General features: G+C 32.8%; 1 protein-coding gene across 1 annotated transcript in view; it reads right to left on the reverse strand.

Annotated features, from left to right (window-relative positions):
• The window catches only part of Srp54k (signal recognition particle 54k), a 28,135-nt gene extending 4,610 nt beyond the window's left edge, over positions 1–23,525 (reverse strand). Inside the window, exons 1-8 of the mRNA XM_067268041.1 lie at positions 23,348–23,525; positions 12,335–12,426; positions 9,163–9,247; positions 2,669–2,773; positions 2,469–2,593; positions 2,249–2,399; positions 810–869; positions 372–460 (exon numbers count right to left, since the gene is read on the reverse strand). Coding sequence (XP_067124142.1) covers positions 372–460; positions 810–869; positions 2,249–2,399; positions 2,469–2,593; positions 2,669–2,773; positions 9,163–9,247; positions 12,335–12,426; positions 23,348–23,425 — 785 coding nt within the window. The 5' untranslated portion in view covers positions 23,426–23,525. The remainder of the gene's footprint in view (positions 1–371; positions 461–809; positions 870–2,248; positions 2,400–2,468; positions 2,594–2,668; positions 2,774–9,162; positions 9,248–12,334; positions 12,427–23,347) is intronic.
• Positions 23,526–23,946: the final 421 nt, after the last annotated feature.

Here is a 23,946-nt window from a genome sequence, read left to right on the forward strand (position 1 = left end):
CAGGGAGGTCGCGGACGACATCTCCAGCCAGTCAGACTTAATATTGAGTAAAATCTTCATTAACAATTTTTTTTTATAAAACTCAAATTTAAATTTCTGGCCATTTTATAATAATTAATGATATAAAATAAAATCTTGTAATGAATGGAGCCACACACAATTTTATTTATTATGATTTGTAATATAAAAGTTATATTTCAAATAAAATCTCTTAACAGCTGGGAAAGTTATGCAACTCATCATAAGACTGAAAGAAAGTCTAGCAATAACTTTGCTCATGGTTCTCATAAATTGTTTGAAATGTGTCTAAATTACAAGGGAAAACATACTTTGGAATTTTTTCATTATTTTTATATAAAAAAGGTACTTACGCACTCAGTGCTCCGCCTCCCTTCGCGTGCCCGTCTAATTTGGTCACGATGACTGCACCTACGTCGACTTTGTCTTTAAAAGCCCGAGCCTAAAATTATTATGTATTTATTTAATAAAAATAATAAAATAATCCAAGTGAAGACTGAGATTCTAAAGCCAGGTACATGTGTATCAGATAGATATACCTGTCAGGTATATAATGTGCAGAAGAACTGTCAATTGTTTTTATCCACAAGTTTGGCTATACCTGTGTGCATGTCCCAACTTAAGCAACAATCACCAAAAGTAAATTGGCATTTTTGTGAAAATATGGATTAATAAAAGAAAAGAGTTTTGTAGTTTATGATGCATTCATTAAGAAGTATTAAATTATTAGAACTTTTAAGTTTTTAAAATCAAGTATTAATTACGACCATTAAATAAATAAGGAGGCATACCTGAGCTTCACAGGCTTGACCAATTGACGCATCCATCACGAATATAATATTATCAGGATCCTGAAAAGAGTAAATGATAACACCTTAATAATATCAAATTCAAAAATAAAAACTATTTGGACTGAAAAATTATGACAAATACATTAAAACCTACATAAAGCAGAATCATGCGGTACTGAATGCCTTCCAGTTTGGCATGTTCCATTTTGAACAGGTTTTTTTTTTAAACACAGAATTACTCCATCCCGAAGAATTTTTTCTGTTTAAGTAGGTTTCTGTTTTATCGTATTGTTTTTACATTGGTAAAACACAATTCAGTCTAAAAAAGGAAATATGAGTGTTGGTTGACAGGAAAACTCACTTTTTCAATACATTTTGTTGATGTTCTCAAATTACTTTTTGGTTTGATTTATTTGTTTATTGCAACATGATACCCGGGCAATCTGCCAAAAGGGGATGCCTCCCGGAAGGACTTTCTACAGATAACTGACCCCTATCTAGATGAAACTAATGTGAAGAAAAACCCAGAAAACTGCACGTGGCCAGCTGGTTGCCCAGGTAGGAACCCACAAGCAGCATTCGGTGGTTTTATCCACTCCATCACTGGTATGTATGTATATCACAAACCTATATAATATCGTGCATGTGTGTATTGTAATGGTAAAATAACTTATTTATGTACTTACTGGCCATCTTAAATGAGCTATTAATGTGCAGATCTTGAAGTCAACAGTGTCGAAAGCCACCAAAAATCAAACCAAGAGAGCATTGCAATCTTAACAATAAAAATAAAATAAATTTTATGTGACGTTTTATTTATTACTTTATTATTATAAAATGAAATTAAAACGAGTGGCTCGGCAGAAAGTCATTACATTTTTACTCTTTTGGGTGCTAACGGCACTAATCCGAAATGATGATAACAACTCGTAATTTGACAAGTCGAGTGTATTTATTACTAGGTTACTATTAAGACGTCCAAGCCTTTCAAGCTGCAGTTTTCAAATTGAAGGCCCATACATTCCCACTATTGTTAGTCCATCCTTCATTAATCTGGAGAATGGAATCAGATAGATGAAAATCCAGACCAGATGCAGAAATCTTAGGGGTCAGTGGACTGGAAGTGATGTGATTTCCATTAAAAAATTTTCTTGAGACTGGAGTTACCAGAGTGGAATGACCAGCACGACTCGATTCTTACTGGGAGAAGTATGTTGTATGGGGGCAAGATATCACTAAAATCTGGACTAGATATGGTAAGGTTATGGACCAGAGACTCCAATAAACTATATATGAACTTCTAGTCTGGACCAGAAGTCAAGTGATTTTAATTAAAATATGATTTAAAATTGGAGCTGGCATTGTGACAATGTCACAATAATGTTTTACAGTTTTATTTTTATTTAAATGGAATAGAAGGAAACATTTTAATGACTCACTGTAGCATTAGACACTTGTAACATTTCTTCAAATAAAGAATCTTCTTGTTTGTGTCTTCCGCTCGTATCTACAATAATTATTTCAAAATTTTCTTTTTTAAATTTATCTACGCCTTCCTGGGCAATGACCACCGGATCTACTTCTGTGTAACTGGAAACAAAAGAAGATGCAATCTTAAAATCCTTAATGACAAACAAGCATTTATTTTATTTAATTTACCTTCCATAAAAGGGTATCCTGGCTTTCGTTGCGTTCTGCTTCAACTGGTCAAATGCACCGGCACGAAACGTATCTGCACACACCAGAGACGTTTTCCACCCTTTTTTCATGTAATGATACGCTAACTAAGATTGAAAACTTTAATTAATTTCATTAATTAATTACGTAAAGATAACAAGTAAAGCAAAAGAATTCTGTACCTTTGTACAGGTTGTTGTTTTACCGCTTCCTTGAAGACCTACAAACATTATAATGTTTGGTTTTCCCTTGACTGGCTGCCAGGCTTTTACTCCTGGATCCACTAACTAGAAACAAAAAATATTACATTATTCAAGGTTCAAATATCTCCGAAAAATAATTAATAGTTTTGATTAGACTTTAAAATTTCAAATAAAAGTTGTTATAATTTTTTTAAACAAACAAATTCAGACATTTTTGATTCCATAGTTTAACAACAGTATTTTCAAATTGTATTTGGTTCTGCTTGATATGTAATAATGTTATTAGTGTATCAAAGTTATACAACGTAACTCAAAATAAGATAATTATGAGGGATTAACGAAACAAGGAAAGTTGAAAGAGCTTGAGTTGGGACTGAAAAAACAACAGTTCGTGTTTACTAAAGTATCACAAGAAAGTGTAGTGGTGGTGCATGCAAGCTATGTCTTGTTGGAGCTGATAGCTAAACACTCAAAACTTTTTACAGATGTGATTTCATCAAAGAATGTTTAATTAAAGCTGCAGAAATTGTTTGTCCTGGAAAGCGAAGGCTTTTCAAGCGATCTCTTTTGTGTCAAAATACAGTTGCAGAAAGCATTACCAATTTAGCCAACAATTTAAATACTCGGATCAAGGCAAAATCATCTAGTTTCTAAGCTTTTTCCATTGCCTGTGACGAGAGTACGGACATTGGGGGCATAGCTCAATTAGCCGTGTTTCTTCAAGTTGCGACACGGATTTCAATATTTTTTAAATTACTGGAACTAGTACTAATGCATAACACTAGCACAGGACAGGATACGTTTAATTGCTTTTCTTTTTTGAACTTCTGCAAAAATACAATCTACCTCTGTCAAAATTAACTTCTGTAGCTACAGATGATTGGAAAAAACAATGGTTTAATGACATTACTGCAAAAACAAAAAAAGTGAAATTTATGACGGATCCAAGATTCATCATATGCTTTATATTATACATCAAGAAGTATTATGTGCGAAGGTAATAAATATGGAAAATGTATTGATATCTTTTGAAAAAATCATCAATTTCATAAGATCTCGAAGCCTAAATCAGCGACAATTCTCTGCTTTCTTAAGTGAATTACACAGCGAATATTCTGGTTTGTCCTACTATACTGAGGTACGTTGACTATCCTGCTCCAAGGTTCTTAAACAAAGAAATACGTTAGTTCTTAATAACCAAAAATCAAGACACGAGCCTACTTTTTGACACGGTATGGTTGCAAGATTTATCCTTCATGGTTGATATAATAAAACACTTAAATGATTTAAATTTAAAACTGCAAGGAAAAGATCAGATCATTACAAACACGTGTGACCAAGTTATAACATTCAAATGTAAGCTAGTTCTTTGGGAAAAGCAGTTGAAAAATGAAGATTTAATGCACTTTCTGGCATACAACATGAACAAATCAAGTTTAAGTGAAACTGCAACATATCAAAAATACACAGAAGAAATTTTAAGCCTTAGAACTGAAATTGAAACAAGGTTTGCAGTTTTTGCATGCTCCACTATAGTGGTAAAGTACTTATGTTAGGACTTTTGTCCGTCTGTCAGATTTCCACACGCAAGCGCAATTACTTCAATTTCGCTACCAAAGTGTTAAGTTCCGTTCAATCCATTTATTGCGCATGTTTTTACAGGTGAAGTCATTGCACATGCGTGCAATGAGTTCACCTGTAAAAACTTTTTCAGACTTGTATTTCTTCTTAGAATCAAAATAAGTCAAAATTGAAGTCTTTGTATAAATGATAACATTTCACATTCAATTCTTTTATTTTATATATTGAGCTTTAATTGGATTATTGTAAATTAAAGGCAAAATATCTATTCCAGCAATTATTTCTTAATTTTATCTAATGCTTTCGACTATCTGTGCAGCCATTGTCAGGATCAAACACTTTGAATAGAATTCTTTAACATTTAAATATTTTGTTCTAAACCACATCCCTTACTGTATATTCAGTGAAAAATTCTTCTGAACAACTACAGTAGAGCATCGTTTATCCGAATCAATTGGGGACTGGGGTTGTTCTGATAACCGATTATGTACGAAAAAATATATTAACCTATCTGATGTTGAAATTTTTCTCTATTGCGTGTCGCTTCGTGTTGAATTTTTCTCCATTGCGCGTCACTTTGTGTTGGAAGCCTAACGAAAATTTTTATAATAATATTTGAGACTATTGTATCGTTAAAAATTTTTTCTTTATTTTGTACAAACAAAATAAATATATTGAAAAATATAAAAACAAAAAAATTATACTTTAGAAGTTCATCTAGTAGCAAAAACGTCTGATTCAGCACGACACAGTCCAACTGGAAAGCTTTCGGTTGACCGGCTTTCGGATAAACGACACTCTACTGTACTTGATTTCAACAATTTATAAAATTTATTGTAAACAAAATTAATATTTGATTCACTTTTGTGGAGTGTGCTATCAGATTGGCTTGACCAATCTAGTTAAATTTTTGAAGGACGAGTTTTCTTTGATTTTTTCAATAAATATAGAATCCATACTTAATCAAATGCAAATAGAGGTAATTGAGATTCAGTGCAATTCAGATTTGAAGGGAAAATTCAGTGAAGTTGACATGGCTGGATTTTACAAATATTTACCTGCCAGGTTTAAAAATACTCAAAAATTTGCATATGAAATGATTTCTGTGTTTGGAAGTACTTATCGACGTGAGTAGCTACTTACAATTATTATACGTCACCTGTCAGATCCAGAATTACTGACCTTCACCTCGGGTCATTTTTGAAAGTAATCACTGCAAACAAGATTTCTCCGAAGTAGAAAAGATAAATCAACAACTGTCATATTACGTTGGGCTAAATAACAACTATAATAATTATGAATTACTAATAAATTTGACCCAAGAATAGATAGTAGTAGAGAAGAGGCACCACGTGTCAGGAAGAAAACATTAATTTTATCATTGTTCTCGTTCTTTTTTCACACTATACTTTCTGAAATAAACCTATGTTTCTATGAAAATTGAAGGTTTTTTCAGCACACACAAACTTAAACCTTGTTTAGTTGCCCCATGTTATCCTTTGAGTTTAACAAGCTTGATCTAGACTTCTAGAGCATGCAGTTTCAACTTTTGAGAAAAAAATTTTCCCTCAAAATTCATAGCATGGGATAAAATTTGGCATCCCTTCCCTCAATGTGTATATGGCATAGATTGACTAACAAATTTCAAGTTTAGAAAGATCTTCAAAACATTCTTCCCAATTATTGAACAAGTGAATGGTTGCAGTGCAAACTTTGCCCAAATATGCAACATTTCCAATGTCTTTAAGACAGAATGTGACAACTCCACGTGGGCCATTGTCAAGCATGTTACTTAGCAAATTTAGTTGTTGGAGTGCAGAGATGGAGGGTACAGAGTCGTATCTTAAATGTAACTGAAATAAAATTATTGCATTGTTTCTTAACTCACAGAAAGTATACGTAGTATGCACACTAAGGAAACAAAACATAAACTAAATATGAATTAAAACCAACAACTGTAGTGCCTTTGACCGGTGTGCTTCTCTCCTCTTTCTCTGTAAAACGCAAACGTTTTCGAACCTCGTTGGTTCTTCCTCAGGCGTAACAGAATTCTGTTCTACAAAATTTAAATATCCCGTCGAAGTCGACCGTTGATTTAGAAAAATTTGCATTCTGGAACGCTGTTGCGTGCAGCCGATGTCGTCATATTAGACTTGCGCGATGTGAGTATAGCGCTACGTCAGGGATCTGTTGAGAAAGGCTTCCCAAGCCGATGATAAGATGACCTCCTTTTTAAAATTGATGCAGTGCGTGTTACTGCGGGTGTTGAGTAAGATGTATATAGCTTCAAGCCATTTGAGGTGATCTTGTCGAAACGTGGGGTGAATGATTGCGGCACGGGTGAAAAGAGGCTCTATTTCTGGATCGGATGAATTGACTGCTAGGGCGGTGTTTTGTCTATAGTGTAATATGTCCGCTTTGTGCTCCTTGATCCTCGTCTGTATGTTGCGTTTGGTGGATCCGATGTAGATGGCTTCGCTGTTATCTCTGTGGTCGGCGATGGGTATAGAGTATATTCCCGGAAGTCTGTTTTTATCTGGAGCGTCTTTTCCGTTCCTAAGCCACTCGAAAATCGTTGAGCATCTCCTGAAAGCTAAGCGGATATCCTTTTTCTTCGCTATTTGGTAGTATATGGTCTTCAGTGCCGGATTGTAGGTGATCGGTATATATTTAGGTGGGGAACCATTGGAAGGAGGGGTGTGGGTGGAAAGAAGCCGTAGTGCCTCAAAGTTGTTTTTGCGTGCAATGTTGTGATATCCGTGTTGTTTAGCTATATTCTTGATGTGCCGCATATCCGAGTTGAAGGCAGCTTGTGAGGAGGAATGGGTGAGTGCCCTTTTGAGTAACGCCTTAGCAGTCTATTCATCCGATCCAGAAATAGAGCCTCTTTTCACCCGTGCCGCAATCATTCACCCCACGTTTCGACAAGATCACCTCAAATGGCTTGAAGCTATATACATCTTACTCAACACCCGCAGTAACACGCACTGCATCAATTTTAAAAAGGAGGTCATCTTATCATCGGCTTGGGAAGCCTTTCTCAACAGATCCCTGACGTAGCGCTATACTCACATCGCGCAAGTCTAATATGACGACATCGGCTGCACGCAACAGCGTTCCAGAATGCAAATTTTTCTAAATCAACGGTCGACTTCGACGGGATATTTAAATTTTGTAGAACAGAATTCTGTTACGCCTGAGGAAGAACCAACGAGGTTCGAAAACGTTTGCGTTTTACAGAGAAAGAGGAGAGAAGCACACCGGTCAAAGGCACTACAGTTGTTGGTTTTAATTTATTTTCACTCCGGTGTTGTTCCTTTATATATTAAACTAAATATGGTCAAGATTTCCCTAACAGTCCTTTCTACAGAGAACTCTGAACCTTTTAATTATAATTGCCCTATATTTGAAGATTTCTCAATATAGCATTGGTTTTCTGAATGTAAAGCAGTGGTTCCCAACCTTTTCTAGGATGCGGAACACTTTTGTGAGCAATTTTCTTTAGCGGTACACTTACTTAAGTTAATATGAAATACATAAGCTTGTCATCAGTTATTTTATTAGAATTGAGCAGTTATAATTCAAAACCTCTACTCATATTATTAACGCCAATTCTAAGACAGAAAAAAATATACCTAAATAACTTTAATGGGAAACTTGTGCCTGATGTTTTTTACATATTTCATTCAGTTTTTATCATTGCCTTTATCTTATTCGAAACAGTAGTACATTCCATAAGTACGAGTCGTACATATATATTTAAGTTTATGAAAATTTTATATGATATTCGGCAGCTCGAATACGATTGTACACTTTCCGATTTGCGACTAAATCTGCGGAACACTTGGGAGATGCTTACGGAACACCAGTGTTCAGCGGAACACCGGTTGGGAACCACTGATGTAAAGTATGGGCATTAATAACAAGGAAGTTATAAACGTGTCGAGTAACGAAGAAAAAATATAGATGTATTCAAATGTCATTCAATAAAAATTGTTCTGTAACTTTTATTTTAAAATTATTTCAATTATTAAATAAAATTTTTATTTTCCCATTCTGTTGTACATACCCCTTAAAGGGTTAAGAATTAAAACTAATCCATTTCGTTTAGGTAATCCTCGATATATCATTGGGGATTATCTAAATGAACACCTGTTCAGTCGACGGATTGATCGTGCAGCAGCAACAGACAAAACCTTCCACACATGGCCACCCTGGTCACCAGATATCGCAGTGTGCAATTTCTTTCTGTGGGGTCTCATTGAGGACAATATTTACATCCCTCCACTTCCAACAATGTTGCCAGAATTGAAACAGCACATTTGTGCCACCATCGGGAATGTCACGTAAGACATGCTCCAGAAGATGTAGCAAGAATGGGAGTACTATCCAGAATCTGGCGTATCATACGTAGCACATGTTGAATGCATTTAAAGACAGTACAAAACTGCAAATATCCCTCTTTCAAATGGTGGTAATGTCATATATTTTTGTTCAGTATTAATGAAAATATAATCTTACAAAATTGTTGAATAATTTGTGCAACCCTATATAATTAATTTGATGTGATTTCAAAATATTTCATAATATCTGAATTTATTTATCTATTATAACACACTTCATTGAGAAAGAAAAGTTTCAATAAAGCAGAAGTTTTGTTTATTTCACAACCTGGAGTTGATAATTGAATTTTGAAATCTGGAAATCATTCTGTGGTTATTTTCCAAAAATTAAAACTAAATAACATGTAACTTTTTGATTAGTTTTAACAGATTTAATTCTTCTTTTAAACATAAAGTAATGATAATATAATAAATAACAAACTAATAATTAGTAAATTGCAAGATTATGTTATTCATTATTTTAAATTATAATTTAACGTAATGGCATACCTTTACTAATTCTTTAAAGACGGCCGTCTGTATCATACGACGTTTGTTTAGACCGGCGGCCATTTCGTCGAAATCGATTACGGATCTATTAACGACGGAAAAATTTAACAAATTAATCTCTAAATTAACTTTACTATATATTAATATATACATACACAATAAAGTATATAAAATTTCACACAGAATCTTGTTCTAAGGCCAAATCCACAAGTTAAATTGAAACAAACAAAAATAAAAATAAACTTGTTGAAAATTACAGATTTCAAGTTACTGATGTATACAGTCAATCCTTTATCTGGATACAAAATCAAGATTATTATTTGGTGAATTATTAAACTATTGTATAGGATCCACTGTTGATTCCTTTCATTATATTAATGTACAAAAATGTACAGATAGATCAATACAAAGTACAAAATGTACTTTATATCACTCTACCTGCATCTTTAGGTATAATTTCAAACAAGACATTAATTTAATAAAAACCTTAGTCTTATAAAAATCTCTTAAAATAAGCAAAATGTTATGAATGTATCTTATAGTATCTGAGTAGTAGTTTCTTCAACTTTCAATATAATAATTTCTATAATTGTTTAAAATTAAAATTGAAGATGGTCTGTAGAAAAAGGAGTCGCCTTTTATTCACTTTCACCATTCTGCAATACAATTTTTGACGACGACCAACCAATTTAAATTTAAAATTTAATTACCATCTGATGATATTATAAATTGAATCTGACATTATTCTATAATTGTGCTAGCTAAAGGTAAACCGTAAGTACATTAATATTTTCTCTGAAACATGTATGCTTAAGTTATTGTCCGTAGATTTAGCTTTTTGTTTTAAAGAAAAGAGCTATTGAAGACTAATAAATAATGTCTCCTTTATATCATATGATAATTGTTTACTTTTTACTATAGTTTCTAGTTGTGTATTAATTATAATAAAGATAGTCTTCATATTTGCTATTGTTATATATATAAAACTGATACAATCATCTTCAAGAAATCAAACTTCTATATGATTGTAGAGGTCTTTTTTTATTTTAACATATAAAACATTTTTTGTGCTTCCTCTAGCTCATAATCAGATACTACAAACTCGATCCAATGAAACAAAAGAAAATCTATTAAAACATTTCTATTAAGAGTTTGACAAAAAATATATGTGAAGAGGAATAGGATCTTAACACACTTAAAGTTTAAATTTTAAAGTATTCCTAAATCAAAACTTTTAAACATGCACACTTTTTGTTGATCCCGAATCTCCCAGAGAATTACCTCTGGGAAATCTTGGATTAAATCTGAATGGGTCAGGAATTTTTCAGGAAATGGTCTGTTCGGATATGACGGGCCCATTCCTCACCACCCGGCTACCCCGTCCCGTCCCATCGTGGGCCTGGACAAACCAATAATAGGCTTCCTAAAAAAAGGCCCTCTTAGTGTTCACAAAACAGAAAGAGTTTAAAAAAAACTATATGTAAATCTTATGTGAAGAACTTTTAATTGCAGAGATAATATTTTTTTTAGTTTAATAGTTGTGTGTCCATTTAATCAGCTTGATATAATGTATTGTTATTGGTCTATTTACTTCAATATATCTGTCATTTGCAATGAATATTACAACCCATACAATTAGTAGACTATGCCATATAAGTTTGCCTACATACATTCTGTGATATTTGCTTAATGACATATTTCTCATAAGTATCTCTGTTATTAAGCAGTTTTTTTTGTGTTTACAGTTAGCAGTGTTGCTGTATTATATACTAACAGTGTGTAATACAGCAACACAAGAAGTGCAATATTAAAAACATACATAGAGAAAAAGTGGAAGAAATTAATCTACTGGTTCATACATGTTTATTTATTTATTTTTAGATACATCGTATTTACTTGAACATAAGATGCCATCAAATGTAAAATGCACTGTAATTTCTACATGCTCACCTGAGGACTGTTTTTTGAAAAAATAGAAAACTTGAGACAAATTTATGTCAACAAAAGAACCAATTCTGTCGACAAATTTGTTCAGTATTCCTCACAAGTGAAATAAGTTATGTATCACTATCTTCCATGGTATTGAAGTCAGAAATACTTTCATTTTCCATGTTAGGCTCTTCTGATTCAATGCTCACACAATCCTCCTCGATGGCATTTAAAACATCAGAAATGCAACATTTCTCAAATGAGTGCCATGCAACTTTTTATGGGATTTTCATCCAAGTACTTACAACATTACTGTAATAGACTGTAACAGGAACAAGTTAAGGTAATGTCTTATATATTTACTATTCAGATATTGGCCTAATAAAATCATTAAAACAACACAGTGGAATTAGTGACAGAGGAACAAGAAGTGCAGCATTAATGGTTGCTAATTTGATGTATCATATTACATCAAACTTAAGATGCACCTTAGTTTTCAGAGATTCTAAAAACCCCCCCAAAAAATGAATCTTATATTCAAGAAAATATGGCAATTGCGATAAAAATTTGAATTAAGCAATCATAAACATATAAGAAAGTTGGAAATTGTTTTTGTACAATGCATATACAGTAGAGCGTCGATAAGTGGAACGTCGGTAAGTGGAATGGCCAGAAAGTGGAACGACTCAGTCGGACTGTGTCGTGCTGAATCGAATGTTTTTGATACTAAATTTACTTCTAAAGTATAATTTTTATGTTTTTTATATTCTTTAATATATTTATTTTGTTTGTACAAAATGCAGAAATAATTTTTAACGATACGATAGCTTCGATGATGATTATAAAAATTTTCGTTAGGCTTAAAATCGACAAAAATTCAACAGAAAGCGATACACAACGAAGAAAAATTTGAACATCGGACAGGTTAATGTATTTTTTCGTACAAAGTCAGAAACTGGAACAAATCATTAACTGGAAGGACCCCAGTCCCCAATTTGTTCCACTTATCGACGCTCTACTGTACTTTCATCATCATAGGCGTAAGTTTCTTAATTGTCAATCTTGTAATTCTCAAATATTGGTACTTTTCTGGTGATGAGAGAGATATATTTGCATAATTGATGAATTAACATGAAATTTTTCAGGCCCTAGTTTTACACCATATTGTGATTTTGTGAAATTAAATTTTTTTTTCAATAATTCTTTTGTTATTTCAATTAAAGCAATAAAATTATTTTATTACCTGACATTTTCTCTTAATTGTTTAACAAGTTTTATATTAACGTCAGCTTCCAATAAAGCTGTACATATTTCCTTTAACATAGAATCCAGTACCTGAAATGAAATCATTTTTAAGTATAATTACATAAAAATAATATGTAAAATACAGAATAATTAAAGTATAATTTAAAGTACAAATTTATTCTCAACTAATTCTAATTGATAAAACAGAAGTTCATTAATCCAACACCCGATAATTCAGAATGTCTGGTAATCTGGTATCCTTCAAAGAGTAGCCAATAATCCGAAATTGTCCGATAATAATCTGGCACATTAGTATTCTGCAGATCGAAATTGATTTTGGACGTATGGTGCACTCAAGACTCCATAATGTGTATTGTATTGTGCTAAAGAAACATTACTTCGTTAGAACTAGCATGGATGTTTTGTGTTCGGGTAACGTGAACAACCGATGTATCTTCTCTTCCAGTAGTCAATGAATGGTCAGTACACCTAAATTTCTCATAATTATGTGATGATCCAACTTTTACTAAAATTCGATAATCGATGTCGTCATACTTGCTCAGTGATTGTTATCATCTACTACCTGAGAGAATCTCCTTTTACACTTTCTCGACAGCAAAAACGCTGCATTCCCATGAGTGCTGACTCTTAGCCAGGCGATGTCATACTGATGTCGAAAATTGACGGCCGAAATAGTCAGTCATCGCCAGTGCCTCAAACGTGTTAGTCAGTTCAGGACCTCCTATATCACATTAACAGATACTTTACCTATTCTCTGTACGAAAAGATCACCTACTCCCGTAATGGATATTCCCTATTTCACAACAAGGATATCACTTATTCTGCTAACGGATATTGCCAAATCACCTTCCCAACATATCACCTATTTCCGAACTGCGTTTTCGTTGAACTGTCCTCACCACCCTACTACCGAAGACAAACTCTCATAGTTAGACATTACAACAGAACACCATCCACTCCAGATATTTATTGCCAGGTGAATCTGATGTAAATTCTCTCTCTCTTGCGACCCGGAGAATATCTAGGCATATTTTTAGATCTTTACGATGTAAAATGTACAAAATGTATAAAATTCTCCTTTACAAATAAACGATTATTTAGTTAACCTAGTCTCTGCATGTGTCACTTCCTGCCTGCTGATTCCGGTCTTCATCCTGAATCTGATCACTCATTCGTGTGACCTATTTTCTAATCCAACTGCCATTGCGGCTGACACCATCCATTCGATGGTGTCAGCCGCAATGGCAACCAGGAATGACACCATCGTGTCATTCCTGGCAAGGCATCAAACCAATTTTAACGTGGTAGTCATGCATTATATTGTCTTCTGTGGGGTTTCTCAAATGGGATTCCGGTTGTTTTTTAACCTGGGAAATATCCCAGAAAATTCTTCTCATCCCAGGAAATACCACAAATTTCTTAAAAGTTCACTTTTTTCTTATTTTGTGTTAAGGTTGAGGAAATTTTTCAAATAGAAAGTATAATTAACTCATAAACTGTCAGAATAAATTTGTATTTATTAATTTTAAACCTACTTTTTTAATTTTTGCTTGTTATGGCATGTCACCAATGGTCAATAATCAATATATAGCTTATTTGTGGCAGGACTCTGAAAATTCTTTATTTGTCAGAACCCGTAATATCTGGAATAATTGGGCTTACGCTGTCTTAATTTTTAACCATGCCCAGTAGCTTCAATAACTGTGTAATGCCAGGTTGTGCAAATTGGGCAAGGATACAAATGAATACGAAGTCTGCAAGTATGAAGCTTTTCTTCATAAACCTGATTATTAAAGACAAACAAACTGCCGAATTATTGGGATATAAGCTTAATACCGCTATTAAAACAGCTGAGATAGACAAATCAAGAATACTAGAGAACAAAAGAAGTACTACAATCCCAAAAATGAACTAGAAATCTTCCAGGCTACGGGCGAAAAAACACATCATCAGTCTCCTCTTAAGTGCATTAAACATGATTCCAATCAGATCAATTGAATCGGAAAGGGCATTCTCAGCAGGAAGACTTTCCATTACTAAAATAAGAATTAGATTGCATGATCGGAGTATTGACCATCTTTCCTTTTTAAAATCTTATAAAAATTTACAATAATATTTTGTATTATATTTTATTTACAAAACGAAAATTACCTTTTAAGTTAGAAGTTTGATCTAAGTTCATTTTTCTTAATTTTTAACTCAATTCAAAGCATTTTTCTTTTTGTTGTTGTCGTTATTGTATGCAGTTTCCATCAAACTTTAATTAATAAATTTTATCTATTTGTGAAAATTTCTACGTAATTCAAAGCTAATTTTTAATACATTAGAGCATCCTTTATCCAAATCAATTGGGGACTAGGGTTGTTCAGATAACTGATTTTTTGGATAACTGATTATGTACAGAAGAAGGTTGAAATTTTTCTCCGTTGCGTGTCATTTCGTGTTGAATTTTCGTCGATTTTAAGCCTAACGAAAATTTTTATAATAATAATCGAGGCTATTGTATCATTAAAAATTATTTCTTTATTTTGTACAAACAAAATAAATATATTGAAAAATACAGAAACAAAAAAACTATACTTTAGAAGTTAATCTAGTATCAAAAACATTCAATTCAGCACAACACAGTCCGACTGGAAAGGTTTTGGTTGACCGGCTTTTGGATAAACGATGCTCTACTGTATATGTTACCGGCAAAACCCAATTTTATGCCAAACTAGTTTGGCATAAGTGTGTCAGGCCAAACTAGTGTAGAATTATTATTTAAGTATATTAATGGTTAAATATATTAATGGTTAATATAAGTTCATCATAAAACACAAATCAGTTCATTTTTAATTTTAGTTTGATTTTAAAAGTTATTTTATTATTTCGTTTGAATTTTTTAAAATATTTTGACAGTTAATTACCTTTAAAAGTGCATGGCTTAATAAAAAAAAAAATACAAACTGATAAGTACTGATTAGCTTATTTTTATTTTATAGTTTTGTACAAGTGTTGTGTCACTTCTAATCAATACCGTTTTTGGTTAATGTTACACTAGGTATCGAAGATGGAGGCTCGTCTCCGATTACAGAAATCAGAAGACAGGGAACAGTGGGGACGCACGTTCTAACCTAACCTAATCTATTCTAATAAATTACCATAATTATTAGCAACCAAATTATTAGAATAGGTTAGGTTAGGTTAGAACGTGCGTCCCCACTGTTCCCTGTCTTCTGATTTCTGGAATCGGAGATGAGCCGCCATCTTCGATATCTAGGGTAACATTAACCCCATTTTTTATAATTAAGTAGACTATGTTTGAATAAATATTGTTTATCTAATTGATTGCCTTTTAATTTTATTTTAACCATTAATATACTTGAATAATAATTCTAAACTAGTTTGGCCTAGGCAAAACTAGTTTGGCGTAAAATCGGGTTTTTCTGGTAACATATATATCTTACACAGCATTATTAATATGATTTTGGAGGTTGCAAAACATATTAAATTACTTTAAAATGAAAAATAATTATATCATTTGATTCTAAGATATTTTGTGTATCTTAAAAATAATTAATTCTATCCCAGGAAATAGTTCACTTTTATCCCGGAATCCTGGGACAAGGAAAAGACCGGGAAATGAGAAACCCTAGTGTTCTGACTGATTGAAGAGCGTGCATTAACAAATCGGAAGCACAAGCAGCATGTCTTGCAAAATGTATAACAATGCTGCAACATTTATATCACATATAAATGTGATAACATAATAAAATTTTATGAAAATAAAAAATGTCCAGTAATCCAGCATTTTCAATACTCTGTCACCACTCTTCTCCTGTAAAACTCTACAAGATCAAAGTAGTGTATTGTAAATTACCCCATCATTTTATAGCAAAATTTGAAAATCACAATATAGATGCTCTAAAAGTACAGAGTGTTTTATTTACACATGTCTTCATCATAGACTTAAGCTTTTATTTAAAATTTTATTTTAAATAAAAGCTTAAGTCAAGGAAAAAGGAAAACACAAGATGTTCATTTCCTTTTTGGTTTCGGGATTAGGCGTGGTCATCTACAAATGCTGCTATCTTTAATGTTTTTTGGTGATTTTGTGCCATATTTTTGTATTAATTAATAAAAGAGTACACTAAGATAGAATTTTGATCTCCCAATTTTGACTGTGTACCATATAAACTGCAAAATTTGGCATTTACAATTACCTACATCATAAACAGTGGAAAGGGCATTATTAGGTGTGTACATGTGAAAGTACATGTGAAAATACAATTAGGATTATTAAACAATAGCAAATGTATTTTCACATGGCTTACTTTTGATAATTCACAAATCAAATCATTGTCAGCCAGGATTTGGAACTTACGAAAAAGAAAAAGATTAAAAAAAATAGCACATGGTTTTTAACTAGAAACAAAATATTAAGACAATAATGAGGCTGCGGCTGACGTTTTCATGTTGAAAATGTCACTGCAACCTCGCTAATAAGAGACAATATTATTATAACAGACCCTTCACAGACTTGTAGAAGGGGAGAAAAGCTGAAGATTTACAATTATCCCTTATAGTACTTACAATTACCCCTCCTCAATGGAGCAAACATAAAATTTGATATCTTAAAAAGTTCCTTTCCTGTAATATTTAATTATGAGTAACTAAGTAGTTTTTGTAATAAAACCAGAAATTTTTTTTATCACCTCTACTAATATAGCCCAGTAAGGATAACTGCATATATAAGCAGTTGTGCTTTCTTGAAAAATATTGTAAATACCAATACAGTCTCCCCAACCTTAAAATTCCCGGTACATAAGACGACAGTTAACACATAAACTAACGTTTTCGATCCTCCACCGAGGTCTTCGTCAGGTTCGTTGATCATGGAATGCGAAAAGAACGTTAGTTTATGTGTTAACGTTAGTTTATGTGTTAACGTTAGTTTATGTGTTAACTGTCGTCTTATGTACCGGGAATTTTAAGGTTGGGGAGACTGTATTGGAATTTATTTGTACCGGTAATCACGGGTGAAGAGTTGTGCTTTCTTGAAAAATATTGTAAATAGTGGGAAATTAATGGTACCTTCCAGTATGCATCAGTCTCTGTCACAAACAATGCACTGGCAAGATAAAATTTTACCAGAACTTCTGACATTCAAATGAGACGACGGAAACAAACAGCACTATATTAGCATCTGAAGACTTATTTTGTCAAAATAACTTTGGGTTAATACAGAGGTGTAATAAATATAACCACAGAGGCGGCCATACTGCTTTGTCACAGCTTGCCATATCCATGGCCCGACAAGTTCCATGTGCATCAGTCGCTGCACCAGGGGACTTGGTAAATATTGGAACACATTTTAGTACATAATGGTTCACCATGCACTGATTGATGCACACAGAAAGGTACCCAATACCGACATTTACAATTACCCCACTCATCCCTAACAACTGGATTACGAAAGTTCTACTGTAAGTTCAAGATTGTTTTTGGTTTCAGTCTCTATTTTTAATTTCTATTTTGCAATTTAAAAATTATACTTTCTTAAAATCATTTTGAAATAAATAATCTTGGTATAACTTGAAGGTTTATTAATTAATTATAATTATTAATTGATAAAAATTCAGTCAATATTGTTACCTGCTATTTTTTTGTAGTACTATGTTTAATAGTTACCATATAATTGAAGTAAGAAATTCCAGCAATTTACACTACTATATAGTAACCAAATAATGATTAAAATTATTAACACTTAATATTTAGAGCACCAGTTAAGACTAACAACACAGCTTAGACAAAATGGCCTTGTATCAAAAACAACTAATTGAAAAACAATAAACAATACGGTTTAAATTATGTTAGGAGTCAATGCTGAGTAAAAAAGTCACCAACTATATACTGTATATAGGAATCAGAGTTGCTGATTTTCAGGGGTTGATTTCTCACCCCCCCAAACACACAAAGTAATTCCAAATATCTCATTCGAAAGAAAATTGTTTTCTTAGGAAGCATGCAAAATTTCAAGATTTTCTGTAATGCACTTGCCGAAATACAAGCAATTGAGAAGTGCGAAAATCGCCAAAAAAGGCTGTATTTTCTTCTCCTTTTTGTTCATCTGGCACTGCAAACACTCCTAGAGAAAAAGCTACTGGGTCTAAAAAGCTCTAATTTTAAACTTAAGCCTTTCTCATTATCAGTGAGGTGCTGGTGAAACTTCCGGGTCTATAAGTCAAAGTTTACGGGAGTTTCCCCATACAGCTAATTCAGTTTTACAGCTTAATTTTATACTTATAAAAGGATAAAATTGCATGGAAACAAATGAATTTCATTCAAAATGTTACTCAGAATAAAAAAAGCTCAAATTTATAGCAATTAAAACTTTTTATAACGATTTTTTTAAACAACATATCAAAAGTACCAGTCGGCAACATGTTCGGTTGGCAGCGCATTCAGTCAGTGGCACATTCGACCACTGAGCCAAATCGTACATCATCGTCATATGTCTTGACATGATAATACAATTATTAAACAAAACATCTGAGACGTAAAAAAATTATGCCAAGTAAAAACTTATGACAATTTAGACAACAGTCAAAATTTTTCTTTGGTAAAGATAAGCTTGGCACGTGGAGGTGAAATGTAGAAAACAATAATATAAGTAAAAATAATCTTCTGGGTACCGCTTCCAAGCACCAAGCTTATCTTTACCAAAGAAAAATTCTGACCGTCGTCTAAACTGTCATAAGTTTTTACTTGGTGTAATTTTTTAAATCTCGGATATTTTCGTTTGGATTTATTTTTTTGTACTTTTGTTTTAATTTTTAGACAGAGGGTGTGAAGGGTAATGGTTATATATCCAGAAAGAAAATACTTTAAAAACAAATTTAATCAAATAGTAGATTATTAGGGATTTTCTCAAATTTATAATTTTACCTAACTAATGCAGCGTTTTAAAATGTTTTAAAATGCTAATTGATTATTATTATTATTGTACTGACTGAATAACCCCATAGTACAATAGTATGGCAATAGTAATGTTTAAATTCTAACATTTTTGGTCTACTTTGTAAACCAATGATGGCAAATCTTTATCCAAAGGGAATCAAACTCAAATTCAAAATTGATAAGTCCGGATCACGGGTCAAATATTTAATTAATTAAAAAAAAATAACAGAAAATGCTTACAAATTTTATTTTATTTAACTTTTTAATCTACACCAGAAAAATAACAATAAGCTATCTAAGTGAAAAAATAATAATAATGGGATTACAACAGAACAAATACAGTGGAGTCTCATATTGTGCCGAATACATTCTGCATGCATCATCAGATGATTTCATGCAAGTTTAAACCTAGGTCTAGAAGTTGAAGAATAAAATATATACCTCTGGACAACAAAATTAGAATTTGTACGCTTACTAGTTGCAATATTTTTGTCACATTATATGGGAGTTCACTGTATTTCATTTAATGGGAAATCTGTTGTTCAATGAATCTATCTAAGGTTCATAATTTGTAGTCTTTTAAGACTTTTCAAGACTTACTGTTATAGATCATGGTCAGAAATAAAGAATTCGTGATTAATGTAATAAACAACATAACCACATGAACCCATAAGGGAGGCATTCTCCTTGTGACTTCTCTCTCCAAGAAGGTATTTCTCAGAAATAGGTGAATATTTAATTATTTGTTAATAAATTATCCATTATTAAATATTATATATGAATTTATTAAAAAATTTTTGCACACTTAAATAAGATACACAGTAAACATGAAATTTGCTAAACAGAAAAGGTTACATTCATCAATTTCAGATTAATAGTAGAATTATCTGATAAATTGCCAGAGATTAAAAAACTGACTTAAATTTAACAGAAAGTAATGATTAATAATGAAAATTAGTAATTTGTTTGGCCAATTATTGATTGTCTACCGATTAATTGGTGCATCGTTACTATCAAACTTCTCCACACTCAATGAACAATGTATTATTTACATTTGATCATTACATGTCGTAGACCATTTAATTAAATCAGTCTCTTCACCCAAATACCAGTAATTTATCGCTTTTGAAATCATTTGACAGAAATTTTTCAACTGTTGCAAATATTTCTGTAAAATGTGGAAAAGGTCTATACAAAGATGTGTAATTTGTGTTTTCAATGTTCGGTATATTCTTATGTCCCGGCAAGTACGGGTTTCTTCATCCAAGCACTACCAAGTTCATCAGCTAGTTAAATTACAAAAATGTGTACAGTAAACTCCCATATAACATGCTCTCCTATAATGCAACAAAAAATTATGACTAGTACTCATACAATGCCATAAACAGTAAAGCTAATAGTTATAAAAGTTATAATGGTTTATCAAAAAATAATAATATGCACATTTAAACTTGCATAAAATCTTCTAAATTCAATTGTCTTCTTCAAATTCTATAGTTCTAGAACTAAACAAGTAAATTTTGTTTTATGTTTTTCAATATACAGTATTTAATTCTAGATTTTTAGAACCTGAAGAAAGCAACTGAAAGTACCAAAATTTTTTTCTTTTTTCTAATATCAGATAGACTTTTATAAGATAAGGTCTGTCTATAATATATTTCAAGTAAGATTACTTAATGACTAAATAAAAAACACCAGGCTTGATGATGATAATTATAAATAATGTATTTATTACTAGAAAACATCAAAATACATGAAACAGTCAATATAAAATATTACTTTAATGTGAAATCTGGAAAAAATTCATTCGTGATTCACGATTGTTGTCATGCCCATGCCCGTGCCCAGTTTATACAATGAAACCAATTTTAGGATGAATAATATGAACTCATTTTTTAAGATTTACTTTCTAAGTAAAACTGACTGCCGAATAACGCATAAACACGACCAAACTATTCAAACAGAGGCTTTACGACAATAAAATTTCTAAAATCACGCATAAATTAATAATAAAATCCCTATTAATATGAAAGGATATCCTGTCAAACGCTGCCTAACCTAGCACTCTCTGCCAGATGAAAGGGAAAAGAAAGAGAAGATTCGAAATTAACCAGGTAAACATGATAGAAAAGTAACTCAGATCTACAAATCTACAGGCAAATCATAGATTATGCTAGACAGAGAGGAGGGAAGAGATATCTAGAAAGCAGCTCTGTAAATCTGGAAGTCTCAGCCTATAGCTGACAGAAGAGATTATGATGATAATGAATATAAAATTATTTATGAGATGTATATATGACAGAACTAGCTTATATAATTTTCATAGAAACATCACCATATCGGGCTTTACGATGTTTGTTATACTTGCTCAATTTACATTAGTGTAATTTCTAATCATTATGTGGTAGGTAACCAGATTGAAAATACAGTAGACCCCCCCTATAACACGGTAGATACATTCTGTGTTATATAAATCCGTGTTGTACGAGTCACTTAAATACATGAGCCAATCACAGCCCGGCACATGTGCTACAGCTGTTTGAAAAGCTTTCTTCCATAAAATTAATCGATTCTACACTAATTTGACTCAACATTTCCAAATCACGTATAATTTTTTGGGAATAACCCATATATACCATGCTATAAACAAAAAATTTTAGGATTATTTATTGAGTGTGCATCGTTCGACGACGCCATTGCTTAAGCTTGTTCTCGTCGCGGAGTGGCTCATCAAACGACAAACGTTTCCTGATCAGGGAATTTTTTGCAGAAAAATAACTTAACTTTGTAGACATCATTAATAAAAATATAATTTTTATGGCCGTTGAATAATAAATGTTTTTTAGTAGGTCCAGTGCTCATTTAAACTCAACGGTTTGTACAATATCCGCTATTGGTCCAGATTTGACCAATCCTGTCGCGACACGAGTCGGCAATGACGTTTTACCGTGTTATACAAGTCTCTTTTAGCGTGTTATACTAATAAGATCACAATTTTTTCGCCGTGTTATATGAATCCATGTTATAGGGAGGTCTACTGTATAATAATAAAGTGCAGAAATTCAAACATGCAATTTTTAACAATCTTTTGAAGTTCTATAGTAATATATAAAGTGTCAGTACAATGCACACCGTTCGTCACTTTTCAGGCAGACTTTAGGCCCATAATTTGCCACCCCTCTGTACAAGGAACGACCAGATCAGCAAGAGTCTAGAGTGGCAATTCCCAAAGCGAGCACTCCGCACCCGGGGGCCAGTAGCAAAAAGATGCAAGAAAATACCCTGGCTTCTTTTTGCTCCTAGCAGAGGCACTGATGGCGGGACTGGACAAATTCCGGTCATCAACTTTTCCCTTTTCTCCATTAAAATGGATAAGAAGAAACATTTCATTCAACGGTTTCCGAATGTCAACGTAGGGTAAGGACACGAAAAGCAAGGTCAGTCAGAAAAGCATTTCCAAGCTTTTCTCTCACAGAAGGGAAATGGGTTGGGGGTGTCACGTGTAAGTTTAGTGAACGTGGAGCACGGTGGCCGGAAGACAGTCCAGAAATCACCTCTCTAAAGCGTAAAAATCAAAGCAATTTTACGAGTCGCCTCGCACTTTGGACACCCACCGCTCGGTACCAAGGACATTCGGATCCAGCAAGACACGTAATTCCTTAATACATTTTTATAACTTACGAAAAACAAAAGCATATTTCTTATTACAGATCAAGGTCGACAACATCCAAAGGCAGATGGCAGCAGATTGATGGACACGAGTTTGGCAAAGACGTGTTTTACAAACAATGCAAGAAGATTTATGCAACTGTTTTCATTTCTCGAGACGTAGATACACATAAATAAACAGTATTAAGAAAGATAAGAAAGTTGGCAGCCCTCTACACAATAAATAGAATGCGAGTAATTCCTAACATATTGTCGTTTATAGCGTTTGACTTATCGATACTTCGCGATAAATATTCATTACATCGAGGTTAGATCTTGCGGGTGCATCGTTAAATCACCTTATCATGGCGAATTACGCGTTATTTACAATATTTTTTACCTCTTTGTTGATGATGGTGGCATTGCTGAGGGATCTCAACGCCGAAGTGATTTTCCTTCCTAAATCCGCTAAAACCATCTTGAATTTATCGCTTAATTAGTCCAAATAACGATAAAAATACGGAAAATATTACGAAGTAGTCGGACACCATACGATACGACCGTGTACGTGGATTGTAAGTGCCTCCTGGTGGTCGGAATTGGTTTCGTGATTTTTATTTATTTTATTATTACAGTATTATTATTTTTCGTCAATTTTATTTATTTATTTATATTAAATAAAACGTCTGTTATTCCTAAATTGTTTATAGAAGTAGAAGACAAAAAGTAGATTATGCAAAAAATTATTGAGTTATTAACTCTAGCAAACTGCGCATTAAGTGCTCTACGTTTTCGTCCGTTACCAGCTGGTCTGACGTTTTAACGTTTGTTCACATCTACAGACCCCGTACGTGGCACACACGTAACAGCACAGACATAAAAATATTATTACATATATTTTCAATGGGCATATTTACATATACCGCGCGTGAGCAGATCGTGTCCGCACAGACACGGGCCGGCACCAGCCAGCATTGTCTGCAAGAATGTTTTGTCTGT

The sequence above is a fragment of the Centruroides vittatus genome, unplaced genomic scaffold (genome assembly GCF_030686945.1).
Source record: "Centruroides vittatus isolate TY-2023 unplaced genomic scaffold, ASM3068694v2 contig_3129, whole genome shotgun sequence".
Lineage (NCBI taxonomy): Eukaryota > Metazoa > Arthropoda > Arachnida > Scorpiones > Buthidae > Centruroides > Centruroides vittatus.